The 19,651-nt window shown below is 44.2% G+C and overlaps 2 protein-coding genes across 9 annotated transcripts in view; both read right to left on the bottom strand.

Moving 5' to 3' along the window:
- Window positions 1-19,651, bottom strand: part of LOC116820233 (protocadherin gamma-A4-like) — a 393,116-nt gene that overhangs the window by 267,407 nt on the left and 106,058 nt on the right. The window contains exon 1 of one of the 8 annotated variants that reach the window (XM_075068036.1): window positions 9,348-10,122. The exons of 6 other annotated variants lie outside the window; for them this stretch is intronic. In XM_075068036.1, coding sequence (XP_074924137.1) covers window positions 9,348-10,043 — 696 coding nt within the window. In that variant the 5' untranslated portion in view covers window positions 10,044-10,122. Of the gene's footprint in view, window positions 1-1,121; window positions 3,719-9,347; window positions 10,123-19,651 lie in introns of those variants that run through there. One more of the 8 variants, XM_075068023.1, reaches the window with a different exon arrangement.
- Window positions 10,579-12,056, bottom strand: LOC142047147 (protocadherin gamma-B5-like). The gene is given in 1 exon segment (XM_075068250.1): window positions 10,579-12,056. A coding segment is annotated over 1 exon segment (1,293 nt). The 5' UTR covers window positions 11,872-12,056.

Below are 19,651 nucleotides of genomic sequence, written 5' to 3' on the forward strand. Positions count from 1 at the left end.
AAAGCCCTATCCAGGGGTTAGAGGCTGACTTCTGTTCCAGCCAGACCATCCTTTCTAACAAGGGACAGGGAGAAAGAAGAAACAAGCCTCTGCCAAGAAGCAATTTCCCCAGAAAACTCCCCTGAATGCAACCACTGGGGGAGTAGAGAAGGTAAATGAAGGACAGTGGGACCTGGGTGGGAGGGTTTAGGGAGTCCCACTACCTCCTACATTGCCCACATTTTAAGAACACAACTAGCACATGCCCATAACTCTTTGTACATACATCACACAAGAATATTGATAATTGAGGTATTAGTTTTCCAATCATATATAACACACCACTTTTTGGGTATATATCATGACAACTGTGTGCTAGGTGTAGTGAGTATGCCAGAGTTGCTGACACAGAACAGTGAACCACCAATGGGCCTCTGTGTCACAATATGTAACAATAAGATAACATTAAAATTAATTTTCTTATTTTTGCCATACTACACAGACATGCTTTACTATAGGGTGACATGTGTCATGGTATTTCAGGGAAACGGGTTTTCTTTTGAGGAACGTGTAAGTGGGGTTCAATAATATAGTGTAAAAATAAAGCTATATTCAACTTTTAATACAAATTAGTTCCCATTATTCCATAAAAAATAACTCTTCACTTCAGTGACACATTCTGCAACCTATTCTATCTTTCAGATAGTTATAACTAGTCAAAATAAATCGTTATATATTTGGCATATTTCAAGAGATTTGTCTATTAAATGATGAATATAAGTAACAATGATTATAAATTAAGAGGTAGTCTTTCAGCTAAACAATGCCTTCCACCATGTTAGCAATTTATTAATATACACATTTCAATATATTTGTAACTTTCCAAGTCACATAAAGGTGCATATGGATGCAAAAATGAAGTGCCCACTTTAAAACTACAGCTGAGTAAATGCTTTGAATTGGTAAAATGTGAAATGATATACATTACATTTCCACATGGAGGATTCAAAGAATTGTACAAATATATACCCTTATATATTAGCCAAGGACAAACAATCCGACTTTCGTCTCTATTTCTCAGATGGAAAAGGAATACAGGGCATACAAAGTCCAAACCACACTATGTAAATTGCCAGACTCACCTGAAAAAGTGGCTGATCCCCATTGCTCAAACTCAAATCCTCCGACATGAGGACGGATTCCCGTTTTTTATCAACTGACTCACATGTTAGGGTACTTGAATAGTTTAATTTTGGTAGGGTAAATTGGCTCTTTCTGGAGTCCGTGGTTAGAGAAACCTCATGTGAGTAGGAGTGAAGAAAAGCTCTGACTCCATCGAGCCCCACAAACTGCGAGACCGGAACTCCACTGAAAGTCACACTCGAGGAATCAAACAGCTGCGACTTTCTCCACCGGCGGAGCCTCAGCGTCACTAACACTATGAGAAAGGTCAAGAACAAGCAGGAAACGGAAGCCACAGCGATCACCAAATACAAGGTGAGGCTGGACTCGGGGTCTACAGGAGCTGAGAGGCTGCTTAAATCGGAGAGGATTTCGGGGATGCTGTCAGCCACCACCACCGTGACAGTGGCCGTGGCAGAGAGAGGGGGCTGCCCGTTGTCCTTCACTAAAACCACCAGACTTTGCTTGAGCGCATCTTTGTCGAGAAAGGAGCGCGCCGTCCTGATCTCGCCGCTGTGGAGTCCCACAGAGAAGAGCCCCGGCTCTGTAGCCTTCAGCAGCTGGTAGGAGAGCCAGGCGTTCTGCCCGGAGTCTGCATCCACCGCCACCACCTTAGTGACCAGGTAACCCGGCTCGGAGGAGCGAGGGGCCAACTCCACTCCCGTGGAGCCATCGGTGGGAAAGGAGGGGTGTAAGATGTGCGGGCTGTTGTCATTCTGATCCAGTATAAAGAGAGTGACGGAGACATTACTGCTGAGAGGTGGGGACCCCCCATCCTGAGCCTGCACTTGGAATCGAATCTCCCGGAACTGTTCGTAATCGAAGGAGCGCAGAGCGTAGAGAGCCCCAGTCTCGGAGTTAATGGAGATGGAGGAGGAGAGCAGAGCTTCCTGGATCTGACCCTCGGTAACAGAGTAGGTGACTCTGGCGTTCTCCCCCCGGTCAGGATCATTCGCTTTCAGAGAACAAACGGAAGCTCCTCTGGGATTGTTCTCTGTGACGTACAAAGTGTAGGATGTCTGGTTGAAAATAGGAGCGTTGTCGTTTATGTCTGAAATTTGTACTAAAATTGTTATTTTGGAAGCCAGATTTGGAGTCCCTCGGTCAGTGGCTGTGATGGTCACATTGTAATCCGAGACCCGCTCCCGGTCCAGGAGTCTATCAGTCACCAAACTGTAATAATTGTCAAATGATTTCTGTAACCGGAATGGCAGGTTGCCGGGTATGGAGCACGTGACTTCTCCATTCTCTCCTGAATCTTTATCTCTGATGTTTAATAGAGCAATCAGAGTCTCTGGAGGGCTGTCCTCGCTGACTGTGCTGAAGAGAGAAGCGATTGTTATTTTGGGAGCATTATCATTAACATCAATCACGGTAACCAGGACTTTAGACCTGGCCGAGAGGTCTCCAACGTCCTTTGCTTGAACCTCCATTTCATATAATGCGGCTTCCTCATAGTCCAGGTTTCCCACAGTTGATATTTCTCCCGTTTTAGAATCCACTTGGAATATCTGAGACGCTTTGTCTTTCATCTTCCGGAGTGAATATGTGACCTCCGAATGTATCGCTTCGTCGAGATCTGTGGCGTTTACTGTCAGCAGAAGAGACCCGACTGGCACATTTTCCAAAACACTCACTTTATAGACAGGCTGACTGAAAACTGGTGCATTGTCATTTGCATCAAGGACAATAACGCGGATCTGCGCAGAGCCGGACCTGACTGGATCTCCGCCGTCAGTGGCTATGAGGATTAGATCGTGAACAGCTTGTTCTTCCCGGTCTAGAGACTTTTCCAGCACCAGTTCGGCATATTTGTCCCCGTCAGCTCCCGTTTGCACATCCAGAGAGAAGTGTTTGTTACTGCTGAGGTAATAGCCCTGCACAGAATTGGTTCCCACATCTGGATCCTGCGCCCCCTCAAGAGAATATCGGGTTCCCACAGCGGTGAACTCACTGATTCTAAATTCCAATTCATCTTCCTGGAAGCGGGGCGCATTGTCATTAATATCTGTGATTTCAACTTCAGCTATGAAAAGCTTCACTTTATCCTCAACAAGAACCTCAGGATGTAACAGACATGTCTCTAGCTGGCCACAGATTTGCTCTCTGTCAATTCTTTCTGTGGCGATTAAATGGCCGCTCTTAAGATTCAGAGCAAAGTACTGAGTCCTACCTGTGGAAACAAGGCGGACTCCCCGGTCTGAGAGTTCTTTTAGATCCAGTCCCAGATCCTTTAAGATATTCCCCACGAAAGAGCCTTTCTGCATTTCCTCACGAATCGAATAGCGAATTTCCCCAGAAACTGTCTCCCAAGCGGTAACCAATGTAAAGCAGAAGAGGGCTAGTCCTTTGCAGCCGCGGAGCCTTGCTTTATCCTCCATTTCCAGATCTTTGAAGTAGAGGTGCAGGACCCTAATCTCGGGACGCTGTAGTTTAGTGTAATAATTTTTGTTTTGTTTCCTGAGATACTAGTTTATATAATAATTATACTGCGGATGTCATTCATGCAACCGTTCGTATGAAGGCTGAGGTACAGACTGAGCTCTCTGTGTTTTGTGCTGTGAAACATACGGCTGGGCTGCCTGAATCTCTGATTGCATTTCTTCGCCTCACTGGTGAACAGCGGCACCCAGAGTCTCAACCGATAACTGCAACAGCTCCGATAAATACTTTTTAAATTGGTTTTCAATGTTTTGGGGGGTTTTCCGCACCGTGTGCTTTATCGAGTCTTAAAACTATGTAATAAATCTACAGACCAAACAACTATTGCTGTGATGGCGTCCTTACTGTTAGCTAGACTCCTCATCTTGATGCAATAATTTTATAAAAATGTGTCAAACGAACAAAACTATTCCGTTCTTTCTCTCCCCTTGAAATTGGGGATAATTCACGACTATGTTTCATATTGGGACAAATCGACCTTGAATATAAATCATACTCGAATAGGACGAATCGTTCCTACTTTTGTTGTTTTCTTAGATATTACTGCACATATGAATGCGTAGAGTATATTCTTTCATTCTGTTTCCATAACTATTTTTCTCCGACCTTCTTTTCAGAATGCAACATGCATTTATTTACTTTTTATTTGTATTTTATTTTTTCACGAGAACAAAAATGTCTATGCATCGCTCTAAGGAATTTTGCACATGTAAAATTCAGTATAAATAAAAGCAAATCCAATAGCCTCCTCCTATCCCCAAAACGAAGACTCGTACTCTCGGGAAATTAAAATATCTATAACGCTCCACATTCGTCAACAACAACGAGATTCTTTACTAAGAGCTCCTGAAAACACGTTTTTTGTAGCATGCCCTAAAGATAATCAGAGTTGGAGATGGATACTAGTTTCCAAAGTTAAGGACACACAGTAAAATACCCTGCCATCAGCTTCCCTCCTTCTCTAATTTACCTCGTTGTGGCTCCAGTTCTGGTGTTTCTGCCTATTCCAATTAGGACAGTATATCACATGCACATAGGAGGAGAAAAGATCTCTCGGGTAGACTGGTCTCAAGTCATATAGGAATTTATAGCTGATTTTGAGCACCTTAAAGTTCACTTAGAAATCAAAAGACAGCCAATGCAGACCATGGGGCACTAGTGATCCCATCTGAGACGAGACGAACAATATAGACTATCGTTGCAACCACTGTTACACATTTGGAGCAAATATTGTAGGAAGGTTTCCAGTGAGGTGTCTATGAAAAGGCTGTGATTTACTGGTTATAATTATGCTATCTGTATGCATGTATCATCAGGAGTGGTGCCTGGGTTTTTGGCGCCCTAGGCGGGGGTCCTTCTGTGCTCTTGGTCGTTGGCGGCAATTCTGCGGGGAGGGGGGGGTCCTTCTGCACTCCTGGTCTTCAGGGCACTTCGGCGGCGGGTCCCGGAGCGAGTGAAGGACCCGCTGCAGAATTGCCGCCAAAGACCTGAAGCGCAAAAGGACCTCCCGCTGCCAAATTGCTGCTGAGGGCAGCAAAATACCACCCCCCCAAATCCTGGTGCCATAGGCAACCACCTATGTTGCCTAAATGGAAGCGCCGGCCCTGTGTATCATTTTTGTATTTAAAGTTATAAGAATTGGCTCTATGCTTAGATTTCAAATGTTTGCTCCTGGGTAATGCCCACAAGGTAATGCCCAGCACATCTTGGAGGTACTATTCAAATTAAGTGGCTCATCAAGAAACATTTGGTTGACAATGAACCATGGGAGATGCCCATCTAAACTGAGTGGACTATCATGAAAATGTGCTGTCTGTAGTGTAGTTAATGGCTTCCTGCAATAACTGAAGGAAATTAGGTATAAACATGTGACTTGCCCATGTCACTCCAAACTCCATCTTGTTGCTGTAATTTTTCACAGTAAAAGCAGTGGGATGCCCTCCACATGGCAAAAGCTATAAAAGGCCCTCTAAACACCTCCATTTGGTCTTCAATCCTGCTTCTTACCTCCGAAGGAACTTTGCTACAAACTAAAGTTCTGAATAAAGGATTGAATGACCCATCCAAGCTGTGGATGTATTCCAGAGCCTTTACCTAAGTCAGCAGTTTATTTGATAGCTGCTACAAGCCTGAACCAAGAAGCTTAGCCATTACTGTATGTAATTGATTCCTTTAACCAATTTTAACTCTCACATTTCTTTCTTTCTTTTTATAAATAAACCTTTAGATTTTAGCTACTAAGGGATTGACATCAGCGTGATTTTTGGGTAAGACTGACCGGGGTGTGTGGCTGGTCCTTCGGGATCAGAAGAACCTATTATTTGATGAGACTGGTTGTAAAGAACCACTCACCTCTGAATCCAGTGTTTTTGGTGGTGATAGAAATTCTAGAATGGCGGAGGAAACTGTCTTTATGTTTTCTTGTTAACCAGTGCGGTAAAACAGGAGTGTACTTTTGTGACTGGTTTGGTATATCTTATAAAAGAATAACGACCAGTTTTGGGTTGTATTTGCCCTATTTCTCAGCAGTTCATTGTGAATTTGACATCCTCAGTTGTGACCCACTGAGGAATGGTTACACTTCAGTTCTGGTGTTTCCACCTATTCCAGTTAGGCCAGGATATCACATGCACATAGGGGGAGAAAGGGTCTCTCATGAAGACTGGTCTCAAGTAATATAGGAAATTATAGTTGATTTTGAGCACCTTAAATTTCACTTAGGTCTGTTCTACACTAGTTTATCTTGAATTTAGCAGCATTAAACCAAATTAACCCTGCACCTATCCACACAACGAAGCCCTTTATTTCGATATAAAGGGCTCTTAATATTGATATCTGTACTCGTCCCCGACGAGGGGAGTAGCATTGAAATCGGTATTGCCATTTCGAAATAGGGTTAGTGTGGCTGCAATTTGATGGTATTGGCCTCCGGGAGCTATCCCACAGTGCACCATTGTGACCGCTCTGGAAAGCCATCTGAACTCAGATGCCCTGGCCAGGTAGACAGGAAAAGCCTTTTGAATTTCATTTCCTGTTTGCCCAGCATGGAGAGCTGATCAGCACAGGTGACCATGCAGTCCCAGAATCAAAAAAGAGCTCCAGCATGGACCGTACCGGAGATACTGAATCTGATCTCTGTATGGGCAGATGAATCTGTTCTATCAGAACTCCATTCCAATAGACGAAATGCCAAAACATTTGAAAAAATCTCCAAGGCTATGATGGACACAGGCCACAACAGGGACTCAACACAGTGCCGCGTGAAATTTAAGGAGCTGAGACAAGCATACCAGAAAGCCAAAGAAGGAGGAAGGAGCCTTTTTTCAATGTCACCATATGTCTTCTGGATGCTGCTGGCAGACATGGTGCTGCAGCGCTACTCAGCAGCATCTCCTTCCCTTCCCTTCCCTTCCCTTCCCTTCCGGATGGCAGATGGTACAGTAGGACTGGTATCCTTCATTGTCATCCTGTGAGTGCTCCTGGCTGGCCTCGGTGAGGTCGGCCGGGAGCGCCTGGGCAAAAATGGGAATGACTCAAGGTCATTCTCTTCTTTAAGTTTTGTCTAATGAAGATTCAGTCCTGCCTGGAATATCGTGGCAGCTGGAGGCTTCTGCCTCAGGCTGCTCTCCCCAGTCAGCAGCACTGCACGGTTGCACCTACCCCTTGCTACCAGGGATCACAATCAGATACTTAGACTCTCTACATTTTGCTGCATATAAAAAAATTAAGCTGCCATTTAGAACTGTCCCCCAACATACATATCCTGGGACATTTTGTATTTTACCAGTGTCAACCAAAGGCCCACACACAAATGGAGATTCAGTCCTGCCTGTGCTTCTATCCTAGTGCTTGTCACAGATTCCCATTTTTGGCAATAGGCTGAGTAAGTGCAGAATGGTGGTTCACTCTACTTTGCTGTAAGTCAACCACCCTCCCCTCCCTACTTTGATCTCTGCTTGCAGAGGCAATAAAGTCAGTGTTGTTTCTTATTCATGCATTCTTTATTACTCCATCACATAAATGGGGGGATAATTGCCATGGTAGCCCAGGAGGGGTGGGAAAGGAGGGAAGCAACGGCTAGCTTTGTTGCAGGGGCACCCCTAGAATGGCATGCAGCTCATCATTTCTGTGGGATGTCTGGGGCTCTGACCTGGAGCGGCCATTTGCCTCTCTGGTTCTTTAGTAGGCTTGCCTGATATTCTAGGCAGGACTGATGCTCTATTAGACAAAACTTAAAGAAGAGAATGACCTGGGGAGTCATTCCCATTTTTGTTCATGCGCCCCCGACCGACCTCACCAAGGCCAGCCAGGAGCACCCATGACAGCAGCAGACAGTACAGTATGACTGGTAACTGTTTTTGTCAAATTGCAAAGCAGCAGACAGTACAGTAGAGCTGGTAACAGTCTTTGCTAACTTCATGGTTGCCATACTATGGCATCTGCCCGGGCAATCCAGGGAAAAGGGTGTGAAATGGTTGTCTGCCATTGCTTTCAAGGAGGGAGGATTGACTGATGACATTTACCCATAACCACCCACGACAAATTTTTGTCCCCATCAGGCATTGAGATCTCATCCCAGAATTCCAATGGGCAGGGGAGATTGCGGGAACTATGGGATAGCTATGTTCTGGAAGTCGATGCTAGCCTTGGTACATGGACACACTGAATTAATGTGGTTAGTGTGGCTGAGTGCACTTGACTTTATACAATCTGTTTCCAAAAATTGGTTTCTGTAAAATCGGAATAATCCCGTAGTGTAGACATACCTTTGAAATCAAAAGACAGCCAATGGAGATCATGGAGCATTGGTGCTCCCTCCTGAGACAAGACCAAAAGTACCTTATTAGCATTTCCATTTACATATAAATCAAATAGTTTTTAATGATCTGTGAAAATGAAATACCTGTGAAATCATGTTATTGCATGGAAAAGGAGATATAGAAAATGTCTCCTAAAGGATTATAAAATAATATCTCATAGGTTCTCTTTACATCTCTTACATCTATATACAACATTTGTATCTTCTTCCTTTAGGGTGACCAAGCATTTGTCCCTAGTTGCTTTGTGTTAAGATATGCTGTTAATGCTTCAATCCTCAGAGACTGATGAAAAGAAAGGAGAAAGATGAAAGAAAGACAGGAATGAGAGGGAGAGCAAACTGTGTATCAGCTGAGAAATTAAAATGTTACTCTAGAATCATTTTTCATGTTTAGAGAATAATTTAATCATATTATCAGGAAATTTTCTATTTATGTAACTATTTTTATTTCTGTGCCACTTTATTCTCCCATGCTATGGATGAGGCACATTAAAAATATTTTTATGTTTAATTTGTATTAATACTTATTCCAACTCAAAGGGAGAGAAAGATATAATAATGTGGAAATAAAGTAATGTCTTAACATTACAATTATTATAGTATATTAAAACTACTTAGTGATAGTCTATATCTCTTTTGGTAATTGTGCATCATGATATATTCCACACATCAGAAAACTATTGCTTTTCAACTTGTCTCATCAATCAACTTGGCACCAGAACATGAAACCACTTAAAAAAAAGTTGTTTACAGAAAGCAAGCTTCATTATGGAAAATAAAATAAAAATTTATTCAGAAACTAATTAGTCAAGCAACACTTATAGAAAATAGTATATTACTAAAAAAGTCCAAGAGCTCTAATTTTGACTAGAATTTAAACTGTTTCAAAACACAGATACACTAGCGCATCACGACAGAATCTCACCTCATGGAGTGTGTCGGCCTCGGACTTTGGGTCTCCAGGCGCAGATTTACTGCTCATAGGTAGCAGTCCAGAGTTGTCTCTGCAAAGAATATTCTCTTCTATGAAATTCTGATCATTTGATTTTAGGAGACTAAACGCCATTATGCCAGAGTCTGCGGCAGAACGTTGATTATAGTTATACGGTAAAGTCCCATCGCAGTAGCTGGGGGGCAATCCGGGACCCTCCTTGGAATAATCAGAACCGAAACATCGCAAAACTGGGGGATTCATCGACCTTCCACATTTCATCACAATGGCCAGTGCAACCGTCAAGAGGAACAAAAATGAGATCAGGGCTAAAGCCAACACCAAGTAAAACTGTAAATCAGACTGAGGTGTCGAGTCACCCGATTGGTCGCTCATTTCCGGAAGAGCCTCTTGGAAGTTCTCGGCAAATACCAGGTTGAGAGTCACTGTGGCTGACAGAGGCGGCTGCCCGTTATCCTTCACCAGGGTGACCAGCCTGTGCTTCACAGCATCTCTGTCCGCAAAGGCGCGGGCTGTCCGGATCTCCCCGGTGTGCAGCCCCATGCTGAACAGCGTCGGTTCCGTGGCCTGGAGCAAATGGTAGGAGAGCCAGGCATTGTGTCCTGAGTCAGCATCCACCGCCACCACCTTCGTCACCAGATAACCTGCCTCGGCCGAGCGAGGGACCATCTCGAACAAGGCGGAGCCATCGGCTCCCACGGAAGGGTACAGGATGCGAGGGGCGTTATCATTCTGATCCAGAATAAACACCCTGACGGTGCACATTGCTGCTGAGAGGCGGAGGACCCCGCCATCTTTGGGCCCTGCAGTTGCACTTCAAACTCCCGGAACTTGCTCGTAGTCGATAGAGCGCTGGGCCATAGATAGGCTCCGGTCTGGGCAGAGATTAATGGAGATGTAGGAGGAGAGCAGAGGCAGCTCCTGGACGGTTGCTGCTCTAGGATGGAGTACAAAAGTGACTAGGCGCGGTTAAAAAACAAAAACACGTTCCGGTCAGATCCCGGTCTGAGGCTCTACCTACTCTGAAAATCAGAGGCCCAGAGGGATTGTTCTCTGGCACATAGACCGCGCGGTAGCGGAAGGGTTTCTCAAAGACAGGGGCGTTATCATGATGCATATCACGAGAATCTTGTAACCAGGATGGTTTTCTGGGTGGAGAGCCGGGGACAAGCCTTTTGTCTGTGGCTGTGATTGTGCACTATTGTCACTCGCGGCGCGCTCTCTTCCCTGTGCCTCTATTGTACTCCGGGGTCCTTTCCCTGTCCAGGGGGCTGTCTGTGAGAATTTTGTGATAATTATTAGAGGACGACACTATTTTAAAAGGCAAGTTGTGTTGAAGATGACAGGTGACGTCTCCATTTTCACCGGCATCTCGGTCATAGACTTTGATCAGAGCTATCACTGTTCCGGGCACTGACTCTTCGGAGATAGGACTGGACATGGATGTTAGAGTCACTTCTGGGGCATTGTCGTTCTCGTCAATAATTTCTATCTCTACTTTGCAGTGACCTATCAGATCACCGCCATCTCTGGCTTCTATCCCCAACATGTATTTGTTTTTCTTTTCAAAATCCAGAAGCTCTGTACTTGTAATGTCTCCTTTCTCTGGGTCTAGGCTGAATAATTGGCGCCCTGTGTCTTGTATGTCGCGGAAGGTGTAGGTGATCTTTGCATTCAGCCCTTCATCCTTATCCGTGGCTTTCACCTGAAGCACTAAGGAGCCTTTTGGTAGATTTTCCCTCAGTCTGACTTTGTAGATCTCTTCGGTGAATACTGGAGGATTGTCATTGGCGTCAGAAATTTTAACGTTAATGGTAACTGTCCCCGTTCTAGATGGATCTCCCCCATCCACAGCCGTCAGAATTAAGTGATGAGAACTTTGTTGCTCTCGATCTAAAAGTTTTTCTAAAATTATTTCCGCATGCTTAATACCATCTGGGGTCTCCTTCACGGGTAAGATAAAATGGGGGTTTTTACTGAGCTGGTATCTCTGCAGGGAGTTGATCCCAACGTCTGGATCTTGTGCAGATTCTACTGGGAATCTCGCGCCTGCTGGTGTCGATTCACTGATTTCTAAATCAACGCTGTTTCTTTGGAACCGCGGGGCGTTGTCATTAATGTCCCGGATTTCGAAGTTCACATGATAAATATTTAAAGGATTTTCCACCACCGTTTCGAGTGTCAGGACACAAAGGGGTGTCTCCCCGCATATCTCCTCCCGGTCTATCCTACCATTCACATACAGATTGCCATTTTCCCCATTCACACTGAATTATTGCTTTTCCGAACTGACACGGAGCTTCCGCTGCTGCATTTCTCTGGTATTTAATCCCAAATCCTTGGCGAGATTCCCCACAAAGGAACCTTTGGCCATTTCCTCAGGAATCGAATAACGAATCTGCTCCGAGACCGCACGGCAGAACAAAGAGACTAAAAAGGAAAACAACAGTACCTGCCGTGTGACTGCCCGGCTCAGATCTCTGTGCCTGATTTCCATCTCAGTCACTCTCCGATACGCTCTCCTGGCCTGTCTGGTCTAAATAGATTCTTTGTTTTAAATTCCCGTTACACTGAAAGATTTTCCAGACTAGTCACTTCCACGTAAACAAAATGAACTTCTCTACTTAGTAACACACCATGCGTCCCGGAGAGGATTTCTTTTCTCAGCAAGTGTGTGAGAGCTTTTCCCTGCTTTGTTTTCTCTCGGATCTGTGCTGTGTTACTGAGCAATCGCACTGCAGGAGGCTCCTATGGCTCTCCAGCAGCGGCTCCTGCACCGCATTGGCCAACAGCGGCACTTTCAGTCTCGGCCGCAGAACTACAACTAAATTGATCTCGTGAAAGAGAAAGTAGAATCGTAACTCATTTGACAAATATATACTGCATAATCCATACGAAAAAGTAGAAACTGTTTGGCATTAATTTTAATTTCGCTTTCTTTTGTTTTCTGTGAAGTTTTATATGATCAGGTTCCACAACTGTTTGATTAATTTTTTAAAATGACTGTGAAGAATTAGATAGTCTGTCGGTCTGGAAGAAAGTTTCCCTGAATTCCTATATTTTGTGACCTACAGTAGCTGTACAGAGGGAGCTACATTCTGATCTCAGTTACTGCAGTGTAAAGGCAGAATGACGAATCTGGACACAGCGTGATCCAGTAAGACACGGTAACGAGAATCATTAAACTGTGATTATATTCCACCTTGCCGTTGATTTGCTCCAGCCTTTGTGCAGTCACTAAAGCCCTCTGTGTTTCAGTTTTCCATTTTTGAAAGGGGTAGATAATATTGGCAACGTTACCTTTGCAAACTATTTGAAATGTCCGAATTAAAAGTGCTATTTAAATTATAAGTATTATGACTCTAAATTCGTATCTGTATAAATAAGAGCAGATTCTGGCCCAAAGAACATTATATTTATGTACAAAATGCAAATGTCAACAACTGAATGTGTTGGAACTGAAATTAAATAAACAACTGTAAGTTATGGTTAATGTATATGACCAATCAGTCACAGATTTACAATTTTTAAGGCCGTCAAGAACTTCTAATAGCATCTAGTCCGACCTACCACACAACACAGGGCAGATAATCTCACCCAATAATGCCCGCAGTGGGGAAACTATTCTTCCCTATATGTAAGTGGCATTATTAGAGCATTACAAGTGGTGGTTCAATCATATTTTTTAGAAAGACAGCCAAACGTTTTTTAAAGACTCCAAGTGACGATGACTTAGCTACTTCTCTTATAAAAGCTTTTCTAGTAGTTAATTACTATCACTGTCAAAAAGTTGCCTAATTTCCAATTTAAGTTTTTCTAACTTTTGGATCCAGTTATTGCCTCGTCATATCTGTCTGCTATATTAAAGTTCTCTTAAATCAGGTATGTTTTCCCAGTATAGCTACTTATATTCCATGATCCAGTTGCATGTTAATCTGCTGTTTAATAAACTGGATAAATTGAGTTCACTACGTCTCTCACTATAAGATATGTTGTCCAGTCTTCTAATCATTTTTGTATCTTTTCTCTGAACCCCTTCCATTTTGAGCATCTCTTTCAAAGTGTGGACAGCACAAATGGACACACTATTCGAGGAACAATCGCACCAGTATAGTATGCTGAGATAATGACATCTTTCTACTCCTATCCCATATCCCCACAGTTGCTGAAAATAGCTGTGCCGAGGGTGCTGCTACACTTCCTGTCTTGAAGTGGTTTCCATCATATACAGTGTTTACGGTTTGGTTCAGTGGTTCTATGCAAATTGTTCCAGTGCCAATACCCACTCCTGTTCCATATCCCCCAGATTATACATCCAATGATGTTGCCATCCCTTTTGCAGCAACATCACAAGAGAGCTCATTCAAATGTTTATACACCCTGACGGTATAACTCTCTCTTCCCCTGTCAAATACACAAAAGTTTCTCATCGTTTCTCCTCCTCTAACATAAGAACATAAGAACGGCCATGCTGGGTTAGACCAAAGATCCATCTAGCCCAGTATCCTGTCTTCCAACAGTGGCCAATGCCAGGTGCCCCAGAGAGAATGAACAGAACAGGTATGATCACATGATCCATCCCCTGTCGTTCATTCCCAGCTTCTGGCAAACAGGCTAGGGACACCAACCTGTCTTATAGCCGTCGATGGACCTATCCTCTATGAATTTATCTAGTTCTTTTTTTAACCCTGTTATAGTCTTGGTCTTCGCATGATCCTCTGGCAAAGAGTTCCACAGTAACCCCTCCATATGTCCCAGTGATCCCATCTCCTGATAGCCCTTGTGTCCACACTCCTCCTCTCCTTTCCTCTCCTCTGGCTCTTTCCCCTCAAAGAAGCATGTTTTACAATCTACCATTAAATATATAAACAAACCACTCCACCCTTGTCCCTACTTGCCTCTCGAATCACTACCCCATTTCACGTCCCCCTTTCATCTCTGAGCATGTTGAATGGACCATTTAAAATCACTGTATGGAGCCTCTCTCCTCCAATTCTACCCTAGACCCTCTCCAATATGGATTCTATCCTGTGGACTTCACTGAAAGTATTCCCACCAAAGCCTCTAATGAATTTTGCTAGTCACATGTTAGAATCAGTATTCAGTCCTCAGCTTGTCAATTGCCTTTGAGACTGTCAGCCATAATCTTCTTCTTACAGTATTGTCCTGCTTTGGATTCTATGACTCTATCCTCTCATGGTTTTCCTCTAACCTCTCTAATGGTTCCTTCAGAGTATCCTTCAGAGACCCCTTCTCATCCACCTTCCATCTTTCATCTGGGATTCCACATGGTTTTGTCATTTGTCCTCTTCTCTTCACCCCTCCCAGATTATCTCTGGGTAATCTTACCCATAAATAAAATTTAAACTATTATCTCTGTGTTGGTGACTCACAGATCTACCTCTCTAATCCAAACCTGTCTTCATCGGTCTAAACTAAAATCAGGGATTGTCTCTTCGACATCTCTTGAATATCTAGCTATCAGCCCAAGCTGAGAATGAGTAAAACAAAGCTTTTCATCTTCCTTCCAACCTGTGCTCTCTGCCTTCTTTCTATCACTGTGAACAATATCACCATCCTGCCTGTAACTCACACCCATAATCTGGGTGCCATCTTTAATTCATACCACTCTCTAGGTCCTCATTTCCAGGTTATGACTCAATTTTCCTGATTCTTGCTGCATAATATCTCTAACATATGGTATTTGCTAACCATCCAAACAGGTATAACTCTCACCAGGCTCTCATCGTCTCATGTGTTGAGTACTGTAACATCTTTTTCTCTGGCTTCGGCAAATGCAATCTTGTCCTGCTAATATTCATTTTCTTCTGCTGAAAATATCATTGTTCTAGGCCATTTCTTTGGCTACATCACTGTTCTTTTTGCATCCCTCCACTAGCACCTCTTCTCTGTAACATCACAAATAAACTGCTTATCTTCAATTTCAAGCCCTTCCTGTCCTATCCCCTATCAACTCTCATTCACTATTTAGATCTCACCTACCACCTCCAATCAGCTAATGATACCAGCCTGCTCTACTCACTTTTTAAATTTTCATACAAGCACCTATATGCTTTTTCCCATGTTGCTCCCCCACTTGGGGGGAGCTGCCATACACATCAAATTACTGTTTAAACTGTCTTTGCCAAGGTGTCTACAAAAGACTTAATAATACAGGTTTTACATGCTGCAGGATTTAATCATTTCCTATCATGCTGACCAACATTGTTTCATTGTTTCCTAATACTCCCCCATCTATCTGTCTATATCCATCTGTGTCTCCTGTTTTATAGTTAGATTACTAGCTGTCTTTGGGGCAGGAACTGTCTTTTTTCTGTATTTTTACATCACTCAGCACAATGGATGCCTGGGCCACGGCTATGACTCCTAGACACGATGGTAATACAAGTAAATAAATAATAGAGCCCTGACCAGCACTTCCATATATGAAATTTGTAGACCAGCAAAGACTAGATGATATGATGTAAGTATTGACTGTAGCGCTCCAGAAAGCTTTAAGTACAATAAATATTAGCCAATTTAAAGATATAATTGATGCTACAGCAACAGTAGCAGCTCATCAGTTTAACGTCAAGCCAACTCAGGAAGTGAACCAACAGAAAGCTCCCTATATTAATGAACCTCTATGGAAATGAAGGTTAGACCAGAAAATTAAGACTTTACACCAAGGTATCTTCCCATTGGAGAACTGGAGAAAAAATCATTTGAGGAGAAAAAGGAAGTGAATGGCCCTGCAGATGAAATAGCTGCATAAAAGGGAAGTGAGCAGGAGTGGCGCCAGGGTTTTTGGCGCCCTAGGCGGGGGTCCTTCTATGTTCCCTGTCGTTGGTGGCAATTCTGCGGTAGGGGTCCTTCCACGCTCCGGTCTTCGGGGCACTTCGGCGGGGGGTCCTGGAGCGAGTGAAGGAGCAGCCGCAGAATTGCAGCCGAAGACCTGGAGCGCAAAAGGACCCCCCGCTGCCAAATTGCTGCCGAGGGCAGCAAAATGCCGCCCCCCCCAAATCCTGGGGCCATAGCCAACTGCGTAGGTCGCCTAAATGGAAGCGCCGGCCCTGGATGTGAGAGTTGTGAAGAAGCAGTGTAAACAGAAGCTGATTGCACTAATTCATAGATTTGATATCTGTTCAGTACAAAGCTGTCAGTATCAAGAGACCAGGTTCTTCATGAGAGATGCTAAAAGATTATTTGACCAGATTGAGAGTAAAGCAGAATAGGGGGGAAATAGAGCCAATAAATAACGTGGAATAGTTCCAGTGCTACTGGAAAGACGTGGTCTGAGAATAAGCAACATAACCAACAAGAGACTGGATTAAAAATGTGAGAGAAAAATTTAGAAATCACCAATACACAGGAATATCAAAGAAAGAAACAGGTGAGATACTGACAGGAATGAAAAATAGGTAAGCCCCTGGTCCAGATGGGGTGTGAGGATTCTGACCGAAATACCTCTCTCCACTGTGTACTTGAAAAACTAAATACCTATTTGAAGAAAGGGAGTCCAAGATGGACAGCGACAGGAAGGACCATCCTCATGCAAAAAAAAAAAGAAAGAAGACCACAGTGATCTTATGAATTATGGCTGATCACTTTTGCCAACTATGTGGGAACTTCTAATGGCAATTCTGGCAAAGAAGATCCAAATAGTGCTAGCTCACAATGGAATGCTGCCTCCTGAGCAAAAAGACTGCACAGTAAACATGAAAAGGGACAAAAGACCGTGTCAGGCTGAACAAAAGGATCAAAAAAGATTCAAAACACAAAAAGAGAGAGAAAATGAGAGATGGTGTGGACAGACAATCAGAAAGCATAGAACATCATCCCACATTTGTGGACCACTAGGACAATGAAAATGCACAAGGTTTATCCAAAGATTATTTCCTTTTTATGGCAATCTCTGATTAACTGGAACGTTCAACTCTACCCAGAATGGACTCTCACTGATGAGGTCTAAATTAGAAGAGGAATCTTTCAAGCAGACTCCTTTTCACCAATGCTGCTCATGGTAGCAATGGTTCCACTGTCATAGATGCTTTGTGAGATAAACTGTAGTTATCATAAGAGCAGCAACCAATTGGCCATTGTTACACATGGATGAGCTGAAGCTATATGGAAAGTCACAAAAGGCAATACTGAGATTGATTATATGTAGAAAATTTTGGTGAAGATATAAAGTTTTGGGTTGGCTTGGCCTCTGTAAAGAGAAGCAAACTGGTACATTCAGAGTGCATACAAGTTAACAAAGATGCTATCCAACATATCTCGCACCATGGTCCCTGCAAATACCTTGGAATCGGAGAACTGTCTGAGTTGCAACCTAATAAAGTTAATGAAGAGTGCGGAAATAACATTACAAATGAGTAAGAGCTACTCTAATGAGAAAACTCAAATCATTTGATCCAAACCATTACTATGTGGGTAATGCCTGTAGTAGGGTACACTGCCAGTGTGCCCAAGTGGAATCAAGAGAGAAGAAAGAAATCGACATCCAAACAAGAAAGCTCTGGAGATGCATAGCGTAATGAATGTCAATCAAGATGTGGACAGGATATACATCTGATGATGTGATGGAGGAAAAGGTTCGCTATCTGTGGAAGAAGCAATTAACAATGAAGAATATAACATGAAAATATAAGAGGAGGCAGCCAGAGTAAAATGTCATCTGGTGGTTATAACACGTGATGGCTGAGCATGCATCCCAGCCCAAGAAAGTAAAAATGAATGCAGAAAACAAATTGCCAAAGAAATATTCAGAAGATTTACACAGAAATCAGTGCACAGACAGTAGTGGAGAGAGATAAAACCCACAACTGATTGAAGATTAACAAACTCATGGTTTGCAAGCTACCTCAAGAGAATGAGCGAGGCAGAGAGAGAGAGAGACTCATCAGTGCACAAGAGCAGTCTTTAAGGCTTTAGTATGTTCGAAACAAAAGTGACCAACAGAACTGTTCCCCAAACTGCAGCATGTTTTCTGAAAAGAGAGAGAGGCGGTGCAGCATGTGTTGAGCACCTCTAGCAGTCTAGTTGGGAAAGAATATATGAACACACACAATTAGGTCACCAAGTGTATGAACTGGAGTCCCTGTCTCAAGTACGGATTTCAGCTAACCGTGTTGTGTTATGACTAGCAAATTGAAAACACGCAAGAGAATGAAGAGGCTACGATTTTATGGGATCTGGCAATGGTCACAGACCAAATGGTGCAGGCAAACAGGCTGAACATAGTTGTTGTAGAAAAGAAGACCAATAAGAACGCTAATTGATATTGCCATAGCAGCAGATAGAAACATTAAAAAGAAACAAGAGAAGATAATCAAGTATGAAGAACTCTGCCATGTCGTGGAATAATTATGGAAAACCAGAACAAAGACAATGTCACAGATATTTGGAGCGATCCCTGAGGGTATGCATGAGTAATTCAAGAACATATAAAGCGTGCAAGACATCATAATCAGTCACCGCCAGAAAACAGCGCTCTTAGGCATTGTGAGAATTTTAAGGAAAGTCGAAGTGCATTTGAGCACCTTAAATGCAGGAATCCCGGAGAGGTTTCAACCAAACCTATGGTGACAAGGTAGGTGAGGTAATATCTTCTATTTGACCAACTTCTTGAAGTTGGTTCTTATTACCTCACCCACCTTATCCCTCTAATCTCTTTGCACTAACATGGCTAGGATAGGGCTACACTGCATAAACCCAGGGTGGCCTTAGGGCACCTAAGAGGGCCCCCTGCCCAGCCAGAGCGCTGCAAGCCCGCTGCCCACCCAAGCCTGAGCGCCGAGGGAGCGCTGTAAGCCCCGCGGCCCCGCTACCCCGCCTGAGCGCTGGCCCAAGCGCCGGAAGCCCCGCGGCCCCGCTCCCCCGGCAGGAGCGCCAGCCCGAAAGCTGCAAGTCCCGCTGCCCCCCTCCTCCGGCCCCAGCGCTGCAAGTCCCGCGGCTCCGCTCCCCAGGTCAGAGCGCCAGCCCAAGCGCTGCAAGTCCCGCGGCCCGGCTCCACCGGCAGAGCGCCGGCCCAAGCGGCGCAAGCCCCACGGCCCCGCTCCCCCTGCCGGAGCCCAGCAACCCCGCGGACCAGGCTACCCCAGCCGGAGCCCAGCAACCCCGCGATCCACTTCCCCGCTCCTCAGTCAGGAGCGCCGGCAAGATCGCTGCAAGTCCCGCAACCCCGCTCCCCCTGCAGGAGCGTCAGCCCGAGCGTTGCAAGTCCCGCGGCCCCGCTCCCCGTCAGCGTGCCAGCCGGAGCGCTGCAAGTCCCG

Source organism: Chelonoidis abingdonii, chromosome 7 (genome assembly GCF_003597395.2).
Source record: "Chelonoidis abingdonii isolate Lonesome George chromosome 7, CheloAbing_2.0, whole genome shotgun sequence".
Taxonomy (NCBI): Eukaryota; Metazoa; Chordata; order Testudines; family Testudinidae; genus Chelonoidis; species Chelonoidis abingdonii.